The following is a 21,894-nucleotide window of genomic DNA, read 5'->3' on the forward strand; positions in this document are numbered from 1 at the left end:
TTTTCTCCTTTAAAAGAGAAAACATGCACACCTAGGAAGTGTCACTAAAAATAAGGTAACAAAAAAATTATTACCCTCTGGGTAAGCTCTTAAAAACAGGGAAATGTCAGCTAAACTTATGTTGCATGGCCTTAACACTGTGTCTTTATGTGTGTTCATTATAATCTATACTTTTTGCTAACACATCATGAAACACTCTACCATCATGTGAGGTCTGCCTTGTAAAGTACACATTTCATGAATGGCCACATGGTGCTGTAATCCCTCCTACATCTTTTTTCCTTTCTTATACTACATTTTTTTTAATTACGTGTCTGTTTAATGGTGTTTTTTAACTGACTGGATGGAAGGCTAAGCACAAATCTAACGTGCAGTTTGACCTTTGTATGGCCTAAGAGGTTTTTTGGGGGCTTTAGTTTTTTAAAAAACATTGCTCTATGGTAAGGCTTTCCACAGATTTTAAGATTATTTGATTTAAAATTTATTTCCCTACATTTCCTATGTTCTTCGCATAATAGACTTCTTAGCTTTCATTCAGCTGGTGATACAATATGCTCAGAATGGAGATGCTTGCTTGAAATTTAGTTACTGAAGGTGAGATCAGACATAACACTAAATTACTCTTCTTTTACTGATGTTTGGCTTCTGTGCTCACACTCACACTGTAGATTATATTAGCAGTTCAGGAGTAACTTTATTTAAGAATGTTGTTGATTACTCCAAAAGAGAATAAAGAGAATGATTAGACATGTAAAAAATTGACCTGTGAGGAAAGTTTGAAAGGGCAGAAAAAGAAAAAATACAGAAGAGTAAGAAAGAGGGGATTGTGATAACACTTTTGAATTTTATATTAAAACGGTTCTGCAGAGTTAAGGGGACTTATACAGTTCTTTATGAGTAATGATAGCAGAAGTGGGAGTCTTAAATTTCATCGACAGAGTTCTAGATCAGACGTTTACGAAAAGACTTGAACAACAAGGACAGCGAAGCAACAGAATGCATTGTACTTGAGGGTTTTGGAACAGATAGAAGCAATTAAATAGCTGGTCCTGTATTTGGGCAAAAAGATGAATTGTGGCAGCCCCAAGTACTTTTTAGTCTTTCTCACCCTTGGGTAATGAATGATACAGACTATTTAAGTTTGAACCTAAAACCTTCGTCTTTCAGAAGGATATTTAAGTCTTAATTCAAAATCACCAGTAATGGAGAATCTGCTGCCCTTGGTAAATTCTTACAATACTGAATTATTCTCTCAGATTGTAAATTGTAAGTTGGGTTTCCTCCCAATTTTTCCAAGAAATCCAATTGACACCTTTTCCTTGGATCTCAAAGTACATTTGCCCGCCATGTAAAGACTCCTTTTATCAAATTTTTCCCCTATGTAAGCTTTCATGTGTAATTTCTTACACACTGTGGTACAGTCACCCTTCAGCCTTCTCTGTATTTTTCTCCCTTCTCATTTTCTTTTCAAGCTGAAGATTTTCAGTTTCTTGACATTTTTCCATTGCAAGGCATTTTTTTTTTTCATCCTTCTTCTGACTGCAGTGAACTTTGTGCATGCTTTGCTCAGAATGGACTCTGTTAGTGGTCACATCAGTGCTGTGCCAGGTCTTTGCTCCTCTCTGCTCCTGCTTCTCAGGAAAGGGGAAAATAGGATTATTCTGGCCTGTAAAGTCTCACACACTGCTGATAATCTGTGGAGGCATGCAAGTCCTTGCCAGAACTTCTTCCCTGTGAGTGTCCTCTGCTTCTGGTTCTAGATGCTTTGGGTTTTATGTGCTGTACTGCAGTGCATGTTTGCTGATGCCTCTCTTGCCCTGTGGCTCAACAGACTATCAGCAAACTGCTCCCTTCATTTTTCTCACCTTTTGCAACTTTGTTATCTGAAAATGTTATCAGTAGTTTTGCACTTATTTTCTGAATCACAGATTATGTTAAACTGTGCAGCTTCAAAGCCTCAAGCAGGATGATACCCACAGCTCCCTTTATTTGATGGTGATTACATAGAATTTCACATCTGAGACAGGGCAGCCATGTTTTCAATTTCAGATACTTTGATTTTCATATTCTATACATTGTATACACAATATATACTGCCAAGTTACAGTATTTCAGTTTCCATATGGACATTCCTAGAATTATCTTGAGTAGCTCTCTGCGACAGCCATTTTCATAGGATAGCTGGAATCACCCATGACACTTGATAAATGTATCTGTATGAGAAATTGAATATGCAGTGCCAAGTGCATTGCAACATCCTTTGCATTACAACCTTCCTAAAAAGTCAAGCCTCAAGATTTTATGTGAGCATAACTATCTCAGCCAATCTGTGGTCTCACCCAATTCTGAAGATGTATCTTTTCTACACACCACATTTGTTGATTTAATACTTTCCAAAGAGCTGTCTCAGCTGTTCTACTGTTTGCTGGAAATTTATCATAATAACTTGTAATTAGTTTTTCTGTTCCTCTATATAATGTGCAACATTCACATTTCTGAATTATGATTAAATGTTAATCAGAGGTCCAGAGAGATCCTGAGCCAGATCTTGGGAAAATCTTGAATACAATGTATCTGGATTAAGTGATTTTGAATAATGCAGAGTTTGACTATAGCTGCTGTTAGTGTTTTGTGGAGAATTAGTGTTTTCTCCCTTTCTTGTTTCCAGCTGTAACTTTGCATTACAGAAATGAAAACCCAGTTAATTTCCTTCTCAAATGTTGCCTTTACTTGAGTTGGGGATGCTATACAGATCCAGACAGGATTTGTATCAGTGTTGCTGCTGTTCATTATGAATTTATATATTAAACTACTTTGATATCCTCAGGAGAATGAAAGGCATAGGAAAAAACACCTCATTGTTTAACATGCATGAATGTAAAAGGCTGACAGAAATACAACATAAATTATTATGGGAGACTTATAGGACAGTCAAATAGAGAAATATAAGGTTTTATAGTCTATTCTTCTAGCCATTCACAGGTCTGAGGCAATTTACTAAGCAATTCCTAGAGGAATCGGTTGTGATTTTTACAATAATGTTACCCTGACACATCACTTCAGAAGCTGAATTTCTACTGTTGAAATCATTGCTCCACAAAGGGTAACTAGTGAGTGGAGTATTCCTAGTTCACACTATTTTACCATTAACCTTGAACTACTGGGCATTTTGGATCCCCACAATCCCCCCCCATTCAAGGCCAGGCCAGGCAAGGACGCAGCTTTGAAACAAAAAGATTTATCTTAACTCACTTTCCTTTTTTCCATCTTAATTCCAAATAAAAGCTTGAAAACATGACCACAGCATAGGGTGAAGGCACAAAAGCTGGAAGCGAGGCACTACAGACAAAAGCAAGAAGATAAATTCTGTCTGTGATTTTGGAGGCTGGCAATACCACATAGTCCCAGGCAGGCAGCACCTCAGCCCGCTCCCCTGGGACCCTTTGCAGCTCATCCCTGGGGGATGCACTGGAGCATCCCAGAGGTGCCTGGTGCCTTGTGTGCAGAGTAGGATGGCTTTGCCACAAGTGCACACTGATACAAGATGTTATAATAACTTTTTATTTCAATATACCTTTTTCAGAAGACAGATTTTGATGTAACTGTGTCTTATTTAAGTCCTAAAAAGGTGAAAGTTGGATGTTAGTGCTTTTACCTGAGCTCCCTGTGAAGCTGTGCTGCAGAGCAGGTAATGGAACTGTAACATAATTGATGAGTAAAGCTTGCTGGGCAATTGTGCTCTCGGCATGTGATTCTCAGTTGTATGAAGCTGTCAAAGGAAATTGTGCTTTCTTCCTATGGTATGCCTGTCCCTGTTAATATTAGGTGACTGTCAGTACTTGTTTGCTTCCGTTATATTGAATTTCTAGCAACCAACTCATTTGTTTAAGAGGAGACATTTTTCATTAAAAGAGTAAGAGGCAGCCAAAGTTCTTACAGAGAATAGGCTGGAAGTTGTCTTTTCCTTGGGGAGTGGGGTTTGCCTGCAGGGATGAGGAAGCCTGCTTCTGCTTGTGCAAAGTGTTTTGTGCTGAATGGAAATGCAGCAGCCTCTGGAAGTGAAATGAAAAATATTAGGAGCTGAGAGATCCTCCATTTTAAAGCCAAAAAAATCACTTTGGTTGAAATTTTTAAATATGTTTTTTTTTTATAAATTTGTAAGAGGTTTGTAAATGGTTTTGAACAATGATTTTGCTTATGTAAATAATAAAATTGAAATTGATCAGAGACATTTTTCTAAGGGGCAGACTTGCAACAACTGGCATACTTCTCAGGCTGGTTTTTTTGCTTTTATTTAAAAAGGGACAGGGGAATACATTATTAATGAACCTAAGTACCATTGATTGAAGGCTGCAAATATTCTCATTATTTTGATGAGGACTCCAAAAATATACCCATCACAACAGAGCAGTTAAAACTAATGGAATTTAATGGTATATACTAAATAAATCAGGAGAAGTTAAGTACAGGAAGACCACTGCAGAGGACTGGTATATACATTTTCAGTGCCCCAGTGGTGTGGTGGTGTCCTGACCCACTCTACCCAGTTTCAGCAATGTGTTGCTGGGCCTGAGAATGACCAGGTACCTTTATCATGCAGGATCCAATCTTGACCCCATTCAGAGAAGACAAACCTTCTGCTCGGGACTAGAAAAGTAAGATTATGTCCTTTTTTGAATCCTTCACAATAGGTATTTGACTATAAATAAGGTGGCATAATGTATAATGAAAGCACATGTTATTGTTTGCAAGAGCCCTTTCATGTGGGTGTTGTTAATTTGAAATGTTTTATTCTAGAGAGCTAAGTAATATTTAATATGTTGTGATTGATAGGTGCCTAAAAATGTACAGAACATACTTGAACAAATGGAGCATCGATTTGCTTTTTTTTTTTTTTTCTTCCTTCTAAATAGCTTAAGGTTATTGATTTTTTTTTTTTTTTTTAACCCGTGGGATTTTTTATGCCATGCGAGTGCTGCTTATCTTCCATAAAAGAGTCTCAGTACAGTCCAGAGAAACAAATGATTGGAATTTGAAGTATTATAAACTATGTTTAAAAAAAAAAATCCATATTTGAATAAGAGCCAGAACAGACTTAATTTTTCTAAAAATTCCCTGCTTGTTGCCTGGTGGAGCAACTGCAGCTGGGTGTATACCAGGCTGGTTACAGTGTGCAGGAAATCAGAAATTCAAGCTGTCCTGTGTTTTGGAGGGGCACACTCTCCATTTCAGAAAATTAGAAGTTCCTCTGTAGTTGTTTGTGAAAGCGACCTCCCATCTCAGCTTTCCTCTCAGGATGGACAAGCTTACACGTGCCGCTTCTTTCAGAGCTGTTAGTACTGAATTTACAGTTCATGTGTTCAGGGACATGACCTTACCAGCAAAAGGATGGACTCTGACATTTCGGTCGGTTGGTTATGCAATCTGACCCCTCCTTTTACTTCAGAAGAGACAATGTGTGTTGAATATTTCTATCTAGACAACTAATAGATTCCTGCTTTTGATTCTTCTCTCTTCTGAGCATTTAGGCTTAGCATCCTTTACAAAGCCTGGGTAGGGATATCCCTGCTCTCTTGCTTCTCTGAATCTTGTAATCTTTCTGTCTCTATCTTAAGACAAACTGCTGCTGTCATTGCTCCTTACTGTCTTCATTGATTCCCCTTTTCTTTGCTCTTCTCTACTCCCTTCTGTCTTTAGATTATTGCTGATCTACATCAAGCAGCAGGAAGATGTGTTCAGTAATTTAGGTGCAACCTATTTTTGCCAGCAGTTTCACTTGACAAATTTAGTTTTCATGGCTACCAACCATGGCATTCACCAGAAGCTTTCTACTTAAATAAATACTGTCCAAGCTTTATGCCCTCATTGTCATATGGTATTTGCAGGAATGCCTTTTTATAATATTGGTTTTATTTCAGTATAAAGACAAAAAGCAGCAAAGACAAGGTCAGAGAAGGATCAGTATACTGAATTCAGGATACTTCCCTTGCACACCCATGTCCAGCTTGGGCTATGCACTAATCAGGAAGCAAGGAGTATCTGCCTTCTTGATTGGATTGTTTCAAAGTTTTATGCTGTCTGTATAATTTCAAATTATGGCAGTGATCCTGCAAGACTGAGGTCAATGAATTACTGATATGCATAGTTATTCATGAGACAAGCCTTTGCAGACTGTATTTAGTGGTCTGGGGTATCATGCAGAATAAAAATTAAGTTGAAACTGTATGGGATTTTTTTCCTGTCTTTTACTAGAATTCATATTTTTGAGCAATTTTGCTGGCTCTTTAATATTTATTAGGAGATTTTATTATACATATTCAATTATTCATCTGACTCAAAAGATGAAGAGAAGCCAAGAGGGGCTTTTTAATCTAAAGGATGTCTTCAGTTTTCTTTCTTCTAATCTAATATTTTACATTTTAAAAGAAAATATACAAATTGTGACTCAGAAAAGCATCAGAACAGCATTTAAATACTTTAATGGGGCTATGTCCTCAAGCTCCCAGAAATAAAGCATAAGCTAGTGCTTAAGTAAGAATTGTTCTCCTAAATTGAGGAAGCGGAAGGGAGAAACATAATTCATGTTCTTAGATAAGACAAATTTCAAGTTGAATTTATCCTATGAATTTCTCAATCCAAAAAGGTTTTCTTTTGTTTTTTATCTCATAGCATTTGTAGTCCATAAATCTGTTCCACAGCGTAAATATCCATTCATCAATTTTGACCACAGAAGAGTGTAAGCAACTTCCTTTTTTCCTGTTCTCCTGATGCTGTGTACTGACATAAAATATGCAGTCAATATTTTAACACTGTAAAAATAGAGTATAATCAGACCTTCTCAATATCTCCTTTTCCTCCTTTCCTCTTTTTGTATCCCACCTATTAAACTGAAGATGTTTGTCATTAACTACCAGGACAAGGCATACTAGAGGGTAAAGATGAGCTGATGACATAGATCTCGTTTACCTTCTCATCTCCAAATTTCAGGTACCTGTGCTGTGTTTTGGTTTTGTGCAGAGCCTGCTCACAGCCGCTTTTACCTTCTCCTTTTCCTTGGATTTGCATGTACTTGAAATTGATACTTAATTTCTTTTTTGAAGCAGGAATTTTCATATTGACTTTTTTGTAAAAAATCTTCATGAAGTGCAGCACAAGGATAAAGCATTGCATAACCATGAAATAACCTCAAATCCAGCTGGTGGTGCAGGCTGGGGATGAGGGGAGGAAGATCTGCACAAGTTCCAGCAAATATAAAGATGGAAATACCATGCATATCTGTGAGTTCATCCAAAGGCAGCCTTTTGAAATAGGCTTAAATGGTGCAAAACCCTTTGCACTTACTGTGCAGGTGAAGGTGATCGAAGGGTGCCTTATGGCAGTTAGCGTTAGGCGGTGCCTGCTCTGACATGACTTCCCAGATGGGAAACATGTTGAGAAGAAGAAATGCTTGTTCTCGGGTTCAGTTGCAGAAGGTTCTTCATCTGATAACAGCAAGGAGAAAACTCAAGAAGCAAAACTATTGACACAGTGAAAAAAATGGTCTTGAACTGTTTGTAGTGCACGTGTAGCTTAATGTGATATCATATTTACCGTTCACCCTAAAGAGATCTTGAATGCTTTTACAAAGTTTAGGTACCTAGTTGTAAGCTTCGCAGTTTCACTCCTAACCTTATAAAAGCTCTGAACTTCTGTAGAGAGTAACGTGAAAACATTCAGATGAAAGATGGTTACGTGTGCCAATATGGAACCTTCTGATAAGATTCACCCATTTTTCTTCCCACAGGTTTGGAGGAGACCAGCCAGTGTACATCAATATTATCAGAGATCCTGTCAATCGATTTTTATCCAATTATTTTTTTCGACGTTTCGGAGACTGGAGAGGAGAACAGAATCACATGATCCGTACCCCCAGCATGAGGCAAGAGGAAAGATATCTGGTATGTTTAAATAAAAGACTCTGATTAACAATTTCCCAGAATCGTTACCTAATGCTGATGTTGAAGCTGGGTGCTTGAGAAGTGGAAGACTGAGGTGTCCTCTGTCTTTGTCTTGCCTGGCCTTTAGTTTGGTCAGCTTTAGTACGTAGAGCATTGCTGATGAATTCAGTGATCCAGTTTGATCTTGTATAAGCTGACTGCAAGTCCCAGATTGCCACCATTGAATTATGGTCCTTTCACTGAGTTGGATTTGCACTGTATAGTGGTTAGCCATAATAATTCTGCCTATGTTTATCACTGTGAATATTCAGACAGATTCTTAGGTTGAAACTGTGTAACTATGCAGCCTCGGAAGAAAATAGGGAAATAGCAACTCAGTGAGCCCAAGCGTCTAATGTTCTTACTGGTAAATTGTGCATAGTGTTCTTTATACCAAGGCTCTGATCTCAGTTCTTGGTTTGGCTTTGTTGCCTTTTTTGGATTAAGAAGGTGGCAATCATGCTGGATAAGCTGCTCATAGTAAGTTCTAATTTTGCGCAACGGCCAAACTGTCATAATGCCTGTCAGCCTCTGTCACAGACCAATTTCCAGTGGCAGTAGGTGTTCTACAAATGGTGAATAAGAAACGTAGAAGCTAAGGAGGTGGTTGGTTTGTTTGATACTGATCTCTGCATGCATGCTGACACCTCCCTAAGAAGACAGAATGGTGGAATTAATTCTCACCCTCTCCATAATGGAGATGCAGTTTGATTGGACTCAGCCTTCAGCCACACTTGAACCTGCAGAGGGTTCAATGACACAGTGGTGACAGGACAGCTTAATTGTCTGCTATGAGATGTTGCGAGCAAGACATAATGTCAGAACAAGAGAGGGCTGTGGCTTTTGGAGAAGGAAGAGAGAGGATGTTTTAGAGGGGCAGTAGAGTAGAAAACGTGGTGCGGATGAGCTGTAGAGAACACAGCTCTGAATGACTGCCACACAACACATTTCAGTCCTAGCTGAGGTCAGATGGATCCAAGGAAGGCTGGTGTTTTTTCTCTATGACAGTGCTGTATTGATTTCTTCTATACTTTACTACTGTTGTTTGACATGCAAAGCCCTGTGAGCAGATAAGCTTACAAATTATGAATAATTTAAGTGGGGGGGATGTCAGCATTGCTATGTATAGCCTTAAATTTTAATGACATCTCCTATACATAAACAACTCCTTTCAATAATGTCGCAAAGGGTTTCTTATTTACTGTATGTGTAGAGATACCAAAGAGGTCCCTGCGTCTGCTGAGCAGGTTTTGACCTTCTGGTGTGCAGAGTTGGAAAGCAGTCACAACAGCTTTGCATGCTGTGTGCATGGACTTTTGTTTTCTCGTCTGTGAATGGGACAGGTGGGTTGCAGAAATAAATGCAGGGTGGTTTTTTTTTTTTACTACATTGTTTTTTTGTTAGTGCTGTCATGGTTTCTTTTTTGAAAATGTTAAAAATGAGCAGTACAGTCTGTACTTCACTCTGAGTGCCTCCACTTCTCATTTGAAGTGGAACGTGCAGTGATTGGCACCTCTCACAACTGACTGACTCTGTAAAATCTGGTATTAATTCAGTACTGCCTGTGCAGTTTAAGATGATGTGTACAGCCAGTGAAATTTTACTTCAAGAACTGAAATGAATAGATCTAATTCCTGTTGTTTTGTTGGCTTAAAAGCTAACAGAAAGAAATCACCTCACATTTGTGTTTGCGTTGGGATGGTCTTTAAGAAATTAATTATTTATACACACACACACACATATATATGTACACATACACAGACCAGAACAAAAGCTATAATGAAAATGAAATAAAAAGTGGCCATCTGAGGTCAGTAGTCATTTTGTTCAAAATGCAGTTTGTCAATCTGAGGCACCATCAGCATCCTTTATAAAAACTATTTTTTCTTTTTTTGTTTGATTTTCGCTGTTGGTAATTCAGTATTAGAATACTGGAAGCATTTTGGGGATCTGTCCTCCATCCCTCCTTGGCAGACTTTGGCTGTCACTTGCCCTGCTCAAAGAGGGCAGTTGTTCCTGTCACAATAAAGTATAGGCCACCCACCAGTGAAATTAATTTTAACAAAAGCCACTCAATCTGCACGTTAAGCATTTTTAAGACTTGTGCTATCCAACCACATAATATATTGCATGAGTACATTTTAATCTTTTCCTCAGTGGTGCAAGGAAATCTGCTGGCATATATTTTAAAACTCAGATAATGGATTCTGTGGAGTGGTGGTTTCAGAAGTCTGCTCAATCAATTGCCTGACCTGGCTGTGAAGAAAGTAAGCAGAAGGTTTTACCTCTGAGCATGAGCCACTGCGGCCCTTTAGCACAGGACTCATACCTTTTGCAATTCTTCCCTAGTTTTTTTTTATTTTTGTTTTTATTGAAAACTCACCATAAAACATTGGTTTTTTACAGGGGACTATTTGAAGGATACACTTAGATTTAGTATATTAAATAGTTTGTATATTGATCATAGTATTAAACCCAATTCATTTGGGATGAGGTATGGCTGACTCTGAGCAGATAAATGAAAGTGGGGGAGAGATACAAGAAGCTTTTAATTCTCCTCAGATCAACAGCTAGGAAAACACAAAACAGCTGATTGCTCCACAGAATTGAGCTCATTGCTGAAAAGCTTGAGAAGCCTTGTGTTGGCGGCAGTTACAGACTTTCAAAATGGACCAGAGAAGCTGTAAATGTAACTCCTCTGTTTTACCAGGAAAGACAGGTTTGCCTGTAGAAAGATGTACATCTTTTGAAACAGGGGTATTAAGGGCTAATTGTGCTTTTTCTCAGCAATGATGTTCCTGGCTTCCCATCTCTTGGAAGGTGCTGTGGGCAACTGGGAACCTTTCCAGGCCATTCTGGAATCTTGGTCATTAGCTGACAACACCAGCCTTCTCCCTTGAAAATCTGAGGGCAGCATGTGCTTTCTCTCAGAAACTGCAGTGTTAAAGTGGTGCTCAGCACCTCTATAAAGTGGGCTCTTAAGGGAAGAAAAGCATTTTAAGATCAAATTTTATGTCTGAAGAACTCCTGCTTGGCCACTGGGTTGTGATATCCTTAACAGAGGCATTCCCTCCCCTTAGTTCTGATCCGTAAGTAAAAAAGGGTATTGGAAAAAAAAACAACCTTGAAGTCTTGTAGTACCTTGGGCACTGTTTAACTTCAAAAATCTGAATTGCTGACATTGCAAAGATCAGAAACAGAAATTTCTACTGTTCACTGATCATTTGAAATTTTCTCTGAACAGAGCTTCAGCCTTTGACTCTATTCCAGAGAAAACAACCATTCATTCAGGAGTCAGATAAATTGTTTTAAATGTTTTGGTAAATGTCTATGTTTACCAAAATTTAATTGAAAGCCGGGATAGAAAACAAGCCCTTTATTCACAAGTCACATACGTCAGAGGCAGCTGCTGCAATGTGAGACTTTCCACCAAGATTGGCCATCTCCTTGCCCTGACCCAGCACTTTCTCTGCTGGAGTGAGTTACTGTCAGTCACCTGAAGAGATCACTTCCAAGCTTCCCCAGAATTAATAGTAGAGACGTGTTATCATGGAATATGTCAGAAGAGGTAATGCTCTGAAATGTTGGCGAGTGCCTCAGGTTGAGCCTCAAACACACTTATGCAAGAAGCACCCTACGTTATGGTCCTATAAGATGAGATAAAGTCACAAAAAATATTTTAAATCCATTATAGTGAGTGTGTTTCAGGTTGAACTAGGGTTGTTAGAGTATATACACTTCAATAAAGCAAGTGACCCCTTATCGGTGCAGCTGTTACCAAGCAAAAGAAAAAAATGCACCAGATGATTTAGTTTAAGGCTTGAAATTGCAGAAGGTAGGAAGCACTCCTGATAAAGAGAGGGTCTACCATAAATGTTTAAAAGCTTTGTCATAAAATTGTCCTTTACAGAAGTTTTGTTAGTAATTACCTAGTAATTGTTACAACTACAGCGTGAGAGAACAAATACAAAAGGTGTGTATGGGTTTTTCATCTTTCCTTAATATTTGCTGAAGCTTTGATCTAAGATGGCTAAGGCTGAATGAGTATGTAAAGCGGCATGGACTGGGTATTGTTGCCTGAATTACAGGAAATTTGGTTATATGTGATTCCGATCTCTGTTAGGCTCATGAACAGCAAGGCTCCTGACTCAGTCAAGTACAAGATTTAAACATCTTTGAGCTAATTTGACAGAAGTGAGAGGTTTTGTGTAAAAAAGATCATTCTATAAATAACTTGTCACCTTCATCATCATAGGATGGTTTGGGTTGGAAGGGACCTTAAAGATCACCTAGTTCCAACCCCCCTGCCATGGGCAGGGACCCCTTCCCCCAGCCCAGGTTGCTCCCAGCCCCGTCCAGCCTGGCCTGGAACCCTTCCAGGGAGGGGGCAGCCACAGCTGCTCTGGGCAACCTGTGCCAGTGCCTCACCACCCTCATAGTACAGAATTTCTTCCTTAGATCTAATCTAAATCTACCTTCTTTCAGTTTAAAGCTGGTACCCCGCATCCTGCCACTATAGTCCCTGACAAAGAGTCCCTCCCCATCTTTCCTGTAGCCCCCTTTAAGCACTGGAAGGCTGCTATAAGGTCTCCCCTGGAGCCTTCTCTTCTCCAGGCTGAACACCCCCAACCCTCTCAGCCTGTCCTCACAGGGGAGCTGCTCCAGCCCCCTGATCATCTTTGTGGCCTCCTCTGGACCTGCTTGAGCAGTCTTTCTTATGCTGGGGCCCCCAGAGCTGGATGCAGTACTCCAGGTGGGACATTTCAGAATTTTGTTACAATTAGCAGTTAAGTTTGCACTGCATCTCTGTCAGGCTCAGCATAGCTTTTCAACTTCATCTCTGAAAATAAATACGCTTTTCTCAGCTAAAAATAAAAATACTCTAACAATATTTAGCCTTAGTTATGCTAAAGATTACTCATGCAAGTAATCCCATAAAGGAGCATCTGTCTTTTTATCTTTTAAATTAAATGTTAAAATATTTGTTAAGTGCGTTAGGATTACTGGAAAGGAGGGAAGTAAAATTCAGAGGATATCAGGGAACTTACAAGTCAAATTTCTTACAAGAGGGACCTCTCCTGTAGCAAAGATCGGCTTTTCTTGCTAAATATTTAAACTAATGTTGTTTAGGTTACTTCATAAAGTTCAAACAAAATTATAGAAAAAGCTGAATGGTTAAACTCCATAGAACAATGAATTCCTGAATTTTGAGAATTTCCTTTTATCACTACATTGTTTTCCATTAACATAAGAATAATCTCTAAATACATTTAACCAATTTTATTATTTATATCCCCAAATTTATATCTACAATGAGTAATATTCTGTTACCATTGGTTTTCTGACAGCAGCTAGCTGTCTTAGCTCCTGTCCTTTTCTGGATAATAGAAATATTTAACCTTGGGTAATTGTATCGTGAATAGTCATCAGTAGTCACTCATTGAGCTTTCTCCTTCATGACTTCAGATATGTTTCTTGAAGCCTTTCAGTCTGCCAGGGACACGGCCTCCACGAGAGACCATGGTATGGAGCCCATGCCTCCATCTCCTGACGGTCACTCTCATGAGTGTGTTTCTGTATAAAAAAGGCAGCGGGAGAATTGCATGTCTGCGGGTTTGGTGGAGGGGGAGTAGAGGGTTCATTTCTATACAGGATTTTTCTGCTGAGGACCTCACAAGGGGCTACACGTGTTCACTGATTGAACGTTGGAACTTTTCTGGAGGGTCTGATGAACTTGGTTAACATTAGGTTGAAAATCTGAGGCATGCAGAGGTTACAATGATTTGCCTACATCTGTGCAGTGCATACCAGATATTAGGGAGTTAAATATATATATATAAAAAAAATACACTTTCCAGTTACTAGGTTCTGAGCTGCAGTTAAGAGTCTAAATATTTTATGCACCTTCAGTGTTTTCCCTAACTTACCCCCATATGTACAGTAGTCATTTTGCTCCCTGTTACATATCAGTGCTGAGATGGTTTGAATTGGTCGTTGGATGTCCCGCAGTGTGGCCAGAGCTGCAGTGCAGCTTTGCAGCTGTAGATCCTGGTTTGGAGATCAGACAGTAGCATCAATCTCTGCGGCTGGGACGGGGCTGCCTGGAGGGCACGGCTGAAGCGCAGCCACCTGTCAGCTGACCCAATTAGAACAGTTTGCTGCTTCTTCCCTCTAATGAGTGCTTTTAATAGTCTCCAGCTGTTCCCTTGTACTGCATTAACTCTTCACAGCAAAATTTCTGGCCTGTTTTTGTAACTCTTCATCTGCTGTGTATCCTCTAAAAGCACCATCTTTCCCTTAGATTCTCCCATTCTGTAGTAATAATTTATTAAACCACAAAGTTAATGATAATTCAGACCTCAGGTGGAGGAGGAACTGATTAAACAACTTACAAAATGTACTATTATATGAAATGTTTTCAAGACTGACATTTGCTTTTCAGTAACTTTAATTTACAAACCAATGTTTTTTTAACGTTCCCCTGTGGACTTTGCATTCCAAACTTTGCAGCTTTATGCAATTATACAAGAGCAAGAAAATGTGCCTTCCTAATCTGTTTTCATTTACTAGTCTGAGTCAGTTGCACATAGTAAATAAGCAATATACCATTGGTTAAGGTTGCAGCACTAAAATCTTTCATGTAATTCATAATACATAGTTATATTAATAACAAAGATAAAAAGATCTGGATTTTATTAATACCATGCTTTTATTTTAATGATATCATTCTGTATTGCATTCCTTTATGTGGAGGCAGGATACAGAATAACCACAAAATTTTGTTTCAGAATGTAAAAACATGAGGTATTTTTTCGTGCAGTGTTGTACTGGTCTGAAAATTAATGGCTGTTGCAAATGTTAAGAAACTACACAAGAAATCAGAAGCCAATTAGCAGAAGAGTCCCAAGCACTAGGTACCCACAATCTCATTTAAACTTAACATTATTACAGGGTTTCTGCACCACCAATGAGCAGTATATATTTAAGACTTTTGTAGATATAGTAATTTGTGTTCTTTTATTTAAGGACCTAGCTGTATTAAGTAATTTGAGAACAATAAGTTTTAATTTCTGTAGCAATTTTGCCAGGTGTGGTATTTGTGCCTTTCTAAGCATGAATACAGGATAGCTCTTGATGTTCTCTTTTCTCTTCTTTTTTGGGTTTTATATGTTGTGGTAGCCTGGGGAACTAGTTTTCTCCAGCTTCTCTATAGGAAGCTATTGTTTGTAGAATGGAAAATCCCAAATACAGAACAAAGAGTTTCATTTATTGATTCTGGCCTTCTAAGGCCATATAAACTGTATAGATGAAGCGGGTATGTCCATGTTGTATTTTCAGGAGAGATCTTTTTGGAGATTGAAACAAGAACAGAAAGGACCATTCTTTTGTACCCCAGGGATAAAAGCCAGCCTTGCCCTCAGCAAAGGCAGGAAAGCCGTTTGGGCGGGGATAGTCCTTATTTTACGTAGAAAATGAGTTCTCAGTGGACTGTTAGGGAATGAAATCTTCCTTCAGTTGGGAATGAAATCTTGCGTGTGTGGTGGGTGGTTCTACCCTAGCATCAGCTCGGTACTCAGTAGCAGTCAAAACAAGGCAAATCAAAAGTAATGGAGAACAAAATAGAGAACCTCATTACATATAAATCTGTAGTGTGACTGCATTTGACTTCCTTCATTTGACATTTCTAACCTCTCATTTCCAAAATGGGTTTGGAGGAACTGGAAAATACTCAGAAATAGGTAAGAGCAATGATAAAAGGATGGAACAATTTCCATATGAGGAATGACGAAGATTAGGACTCTTCAGATGAGGAAGAAGTAAACAAGGGAAAGGATAGGAGAAGACAAGTTTGCAGGAGGCATGGAAAAGCTGCATCAAAGACTATTGTTTGTAGGCTGTTTCTGTGCAAGACCTGGAAGATCCCAACTGGAATAGGCAGTTGCCAGACCAGGAAGGAGCAGAAAGATTTGATGATTCAGACAACATGTAGTTAAGCTGTGGAAGTCCTTGCTGGACATTGTTGTGAATAACAGAAGTTTATATGTATTCAGAAAGGAAACATTTTAGGAAACATTTCTTTACAGAGGGGCTGGTCACACACTAGGACAGGCTTCCTAGAGCTTGTCCCAAGCCTGTCAGTGACTAAGAGGCATTTGGACAGTTCCCTTAATAAATTGCTTTAACTTTTGGTCATCTGTGAATTGATCAGGCAGTTGGACTAGATGATCGTTATAGGCCCCTGCCAACTGAAATATTCTACTCTAATTTTAAAAGAGTAAATATGTAGTTCTCAAAGGCTATTAGTTACCAAGGCAAGATCTCTTAATCAGAAAATCTCTGGTAAGTATATAACCAGAGCCTCAAGGGTACCCAGAAAAGGGTCCTGTGCATGTGGTAGATGTTCCTCATAGCCCATACTGATTTTCTGAAATTAGTGGCTGCTCTGGGTAACTCAAAAACAAACTTTGTAATTACATGCTTGCAAATGAATTCTACTGCTAGATGTTTTATGTAAGATAGTTACCATTATAGACATCTCCAGCTGAATGTATTGTATCTTGCCTTTAAAGCAATTGAGTGTTCTTGGGTTTATGCCATAATGGCTAAGATTTTCTTGTCTTACAGCTTTGCCAATCAAATGAATTTCCAAACTGCCACTGAAGCTCTTAATTGTTAACACTGTCATGACTATTCTCAAATTTATCGTAAAAAGCTACGATACGATTACCTTTGAAGTATGAAATACATCTACAGCTTTACCTTATGCACTGCTAATATTAGTAAAGGTACCAAAACAGATGAGAAAATCCTAAAGATAATGGGTTTAAACATTTTTTTCAGTGCATGCTTTCCAGAAAATAGGAGTCTCTTGGTTTTGATGTATGGATGAGTTTCAGGTATTTTGATAATTTTTTTAAGTCTCAATTTGAATATTCGCATTTTCAGTTCTTATGTATTTTGTTAATGTGAAAGCAACAGGAAGACACATCTAAGGAGACAGCACTTAAATGGTTCCCAGTAAGTGATGACTTAATGATAATTACATGGCAAGTAAACATTGCAAGTGAATGGAAACAAGAGAATCTCTGTGTGATGTGAATGTTATCTTCAGTGCGTAATACAACATTTTGTGCATTGTGAAACTGGAGAATAGTCTTTAGTAGTCATCAAATAAAACTAGGTATTGATTGATATTTTCACAGAATCATAGACTGGTTTGGATTGAAAGGGACCTTAAAGACCATCTAGTTCCAACCCCCCTGCCATGGGCAGGGACACCTTCCACCAGCCCAGGTTGCTCCCGGCCCCATCCAGCCTGGCCTGGAACCCTTCCAGGGAGGGGGCAGCCACAGCTGCTCTGGGCACCCTGTGCCAGTGCCTCACCACCCGCACAGGAAAGAATTTCTTCCTTACATCTAATCTAAATCTACCTTCTTTCAGGTTAAAACTGTTATCCTCATCCTATCCCTACACTCCCTGACAAAGACTCGCCCCCATCTTTCCTGTAGTACCCTTTAAGCACTGGAAGGCTGCTATAAGGTCTCTCTGGAGCCTTCTCTTCTCCCAGCTGAACAACCCCAACTGTCTCAGCCTGTCCTCATAGGGGAGCTGCTCCAGCCCCCTGATCAGCTTTGTGGCCCTTCTCTGGACCCGCCTGAGCAGGTCTGTGTCCTTCTTATGCTGGGGTCCTCAGATATAGACACAGTATTCCAGGTGGGGTCTCACAAGACCTGAGTAGAGGGGGAGAATCCCCTCAACCTTCTGGCCACACTTCTCTTGATGCAGACCAGGACATGGTTGGCATTCTGGGCTGTGAGCGCACATTGCTGGCTCACAGTCAGTTTTCCATCCACTAATACCCACAAGACCTTCTTCACACGGCTGCTCTCAATCCTCTCCTCAGCCGGCCTTTATTTGTGCTTGGGATTGCCCTGGCCCACGTGCAGGACCTTGCACCTGGCCTTGAACTTCATGAGGTTTGCACAGACCCACCTCTCAAGCCTGTCCAGGTCCCTCTGGATGGCATCCCTTCCCTCCAGTGTGTCAACCGCACCACACAGCTTGGTGTCATTGGCAGACTTGCTGAGGGTACACTCAATCCCATTGTCTCTGTCTCCAACAAAGATGTTAAACAGTGCTGGTCCCAACACTGGCCCCTGAGGAATGCCACTCGTCTCTACTCTCCAACTGGACATCAAGCTGTTGACTGCAACATTTTGAGTGCAACCATCTAGCCAATTCCTTATCCACCGAGTGGTCCATCCATCAAATCCATATCTCCAATTTAGACACAAGGATGTTGTGCAGGACTGTATCAGATGGTTTGCACAAGTCCGGGTAGATGATGTCAGTTGCTCTTCCCTTATCCACCAACACTGTAACCATGTTGTAGAAAGCCACCAAATTTGTCAGGCATGATTTGCTCTTATTGAAGCCATGCTGGCTGTCACCAATTACCTCCTTATTTTCCATGAGCCTTAGAATAATTTCTAGGAGGATCTGTGCCATGATCTTGCCAGGCACAGAGGTGAGACTGACTGGCCTGTAGTTCCCTGGGTCTTCCTTTTTTCCCTTTTTAAAAATGGGGCATGTTTTCCCTTTTCCAGTCAGTGGGAACTTCACTGGACTGCCACGACTTCTTGAATATGCTAGACAGGAGCTTAGCCACTTCATGTGCCAGTTCCCTTAGGACCTGCAGATGCATCTCATCAAGTCCCATGGAGCTGCGTACCTTCAGGTTCCTTAGATGATCTCCAACCTGATCTTCTCCTACAGTGGTCAGTTCTTCATTCTCCCATTCCCTGGCTTTGCCCCCTGTGACTTGGGTGATGTGACTGGAGCACTTGCCAGTGAAGACTGAGGCAAAAAAGTTACTGAGCACCTCAGCCTTCTCCATATCCCAGGTAACCAGGTCTCCCATTTCCTCCCGGAGGGGGCCCACATTTTTCCTAGTCTTCCTTTTATCACCGACATACCTATAGAAGCTTTTCTTGTTGCCGTTGATGTCCCTGGCTAGATTTAATTCTACCAGGGCTTTGGCCTTACTAACCTGACCCTGGCTGCTTGGACAGTTTCTCTGTATTCCTCCCAGGGTACCTCTCCTTGCTTCCACACTCTGTAGGCTTCCTTTTTATGTTTGAGTTTGTCCATGAGCTCCTTTTTCATCCATGCAGGCCTCCTGTCATTCTTACCTGACTTTCTCTTGATTGGGATACATTGCTTCTGAGCCTGGAGGAGGTGAACCTTGAATATTAACCAGCTTTCTTGGGCCCCTCTTCCCTCCAAGGCTCAAGCTCATGCTACTATGCCAAGCAGATCCCTGATGCAGCCAAAGTCTGCTCTCCTGAAGCTGAGGGTAGTGAGCTTGCTGTGTGACTTTCTCACTGCCCTGCGGATCATGAACTTCACTATCATGGTCACTGCAGCCAAGGCTGCCCTCCAGCCCCTCATTGTTGGTAAGAACAAGGTCCAGCATAGCACCTCTCCTTGTTGGCTATCACTTGGAGAAGGAAGTTATCATCAATGCATTCCAGGAACCTCCTGGATTGCTTATGTCCTGCTGTGTTGTCCCTCCAACAGATATTGGGGTGGTTGAAGTCCCCCATGAGGATCAGGGCTTGTAAACGTGAGGCTGCTCCTGTCTGTCTTTACAGGGCCTCATCTACTCGGTCTTCCTGGTAGGGTAGCCTGTAGCAGACCCCCACTGTAACATCTCCTGTCCCTGCCTTCCCTTTAATCCTGACCCGTAAGCTCTGGGCTGGCTCCTCATCCATCCCCAGCAGAGCTCCATGCACTCCACCTGGTCACTGACACAGAGGACCATGCCCCCTCCTCGTCTCCCCTGCCTGTCCTTCCTAAGAGCCTGTCCCATTCCAACACTCCAGTCACAGGAACCATCCCACCACATCTCTGTGATGCCAGTAAGATCGTGGCCCTGCAGGTGGGTGCACGTCTCTAACTCCTCTTGTTTATTCCCCATGCTACGTGCGTTTGCATAGAGGCGTTTCAGTTGGGCCCCTGATGATGAAGCTGACTCGCTGGCTGGAGTGGCTGGAATTCTTTTGTGCTGCTTTTCAGGTGCTCTCCTGCTGACCTGTGATCCCTCTCCAGGCTCTGGACATCTATTGCTGGCACTGGCATCAAGATGGTAGGAGTGGGATTTTGTTTGTCTAAAGTTGTAATGGAATTATTTTTAGAACTGCAATGCTTTGTCATCCGGAAGAAAAGAATGTCTCCAATTTCCATTTCTGTTAGTATAAATTTTAAAATTAAGCTTTTTAAAGTTACAGTTTATACATGAACTAAATAACAGAGATGGAGCATTGACGAGCACGTAGTCTGTTTTAAAAATACAATGTGATATTTAGAAGTCTGACTTTTTGAAATGTTTAGTATTGTATTCATGTTTAATTAAGAAATGTTTTGAAGTCTTGTCTAATGAAATCATACTAGCCTTCCCTAGGAAACCCTACTAAATACCCTCCTAAGTACACTCCTTGCTAGGAGCAGACTTGTTTCCTTTTCCTGGTTGCTTTATGGTGTAACCACCTTAAATTAAAACTTTTATAGAGAGTGTGATGGGGAAGGAAACTGCAGAACTATTTAGTCCTCTTGATAGAGGAAAGGCAGAGAGAGGCAGCCCTCCCCTTACTGCCAATATATTGAACGTGTTCAGGCTGTGGCATGATAATGTAATTTCAAGCAGTCAGATATTCACATCACTCTGTAGGTGTCAAAACCTGTAGGAACTGACAACCCATGAGAATAAGACTGAATTTATTAGCCCATTTTATTCCTTGTCTGTCATTCTCCTTCCTCTTTACTTTTTGTGGTTTATACATAAGTTTTTTGGCTGTCAGCACTGCCAGCAAAGTGAAATAAACCGAAATCCTAATTTCTAAAACTTATTAGCTAAAGCAAAGCTGAAGCTCTGAGGTAGGTGGTGGATGGCAGGGAGAATTCCAGGTGGTGAGGTTAGGAGAACTGCCTGCCCATGGCACGTGGCTGACATGTTGAGGGGTAGCTGTGTTTTTATAAAAGCATCCAAGGCTGTCCTAGGCTTTAGGTGTTTGTCATCAACAAAATATTTTCCTATCATGTAATTTTTTGGCGGTGGCATGGACTCTTCTGTTGACTGCAGAATGACTAGGTCACACTTGTGAATTCTGTACTTTTAAGATTCTGAAGTATGTTGAAACCACATGGAAGTGGAGATGACATGTTGCAGGAAGAAGGAACATTCAGTGCCCAGGCAGACTCAGGACTTAGTTCATCCCTGCTTCTTCTGAAGTCTCTAGGTTTTATTCTAAGCTACAGAGTAAAATCCTGTGCCTAGTTATGGTCCTAGCTCACATGGACCCCAGAGCCTGTTGGAGCACAGAGTGCTCCTTTCTGGTCAGCACCCAGGCTCACATCCTTGGAGCTGGGGTGCACACAGGGTGCCTGAATGTCTCCTGGGACACAACTGGGGTGCATGTCTGTGCTGGGGAGGTGGGAGGTGCTTCCCAGCCAGCCCACCAGGCAGAGCCTGCCAAGCCTCCACAGCTTCTTGTCTTGCTGCCTTCCCCAGAGACTGCACAGCATCTCAGCTGCCTCCACACACACCCTCCCAGCAGGTGCTGGTGCTGAAGAGCCACTGCCAAGGTTTCTTTCAGGTGCTAAAGTTGATATATTGTTGTCTGCCCAGGCTATAAATAAAACTACTACTGAGCGTGACCAGTAGGTCTTCTGCTGAGGCAACCCCTAACCAGTACCATCTGAACAATGTCAGAGCATGGCTTTAAGGTTTGGCTTCTAAATGAAGAACAACCTGGAGCGCTGTGGAAAGGATGCCAGCCTTGTTTAGTTTGACAGTGTAATCTTCCAAATTAGGATATTATGTGAATTTAGGACCAAGAACAACAAGAAGGAGCTGGAG

At 40.7% G+C, this 21,894-nt stretch overlaps 1 protein-coding gene across 4 annotated transcripts in view; it reads left to right on the top strand.

The window, feature by feature from the left end:
* Nucleotides 1-21,894, top strand: part of UST (uronyl 2-sulfotransferase) — a 176,637-nt gene that overhangs the window by 102,701 nt on the left and 52,042 nt on the right. For all 4 annotated transcript variants that reach the window (XM_042796049.1, XM_042796048.1, XM_042796051.1 and 1 more), the window contains exon 5: nt 7,784-7,937. In XM_042796049.1, the coding sequence (XP_042651983.1) occupies nt 7,784-7,937 (154 nt within the window). The remainder of the gene's footprint in view (nt 1-7,783; nt 7,938-21,894) is intronic.

Source organism: Tyto alba, unplaced genomic scaffold (assembly GCF_018691265.1).
Source record: "Tyto alba isolate M040663 unplaced genomic scaffold, T.alba_DEE_v4.0 Super-Scaffold_22, whole genome shotgun sequence".
Taxonomy (NCBI): Eukaryota; Metazoa; Chordata; class Aves; order Strigiformes; family Tytonidae; genus Tyto; species Tyto alba.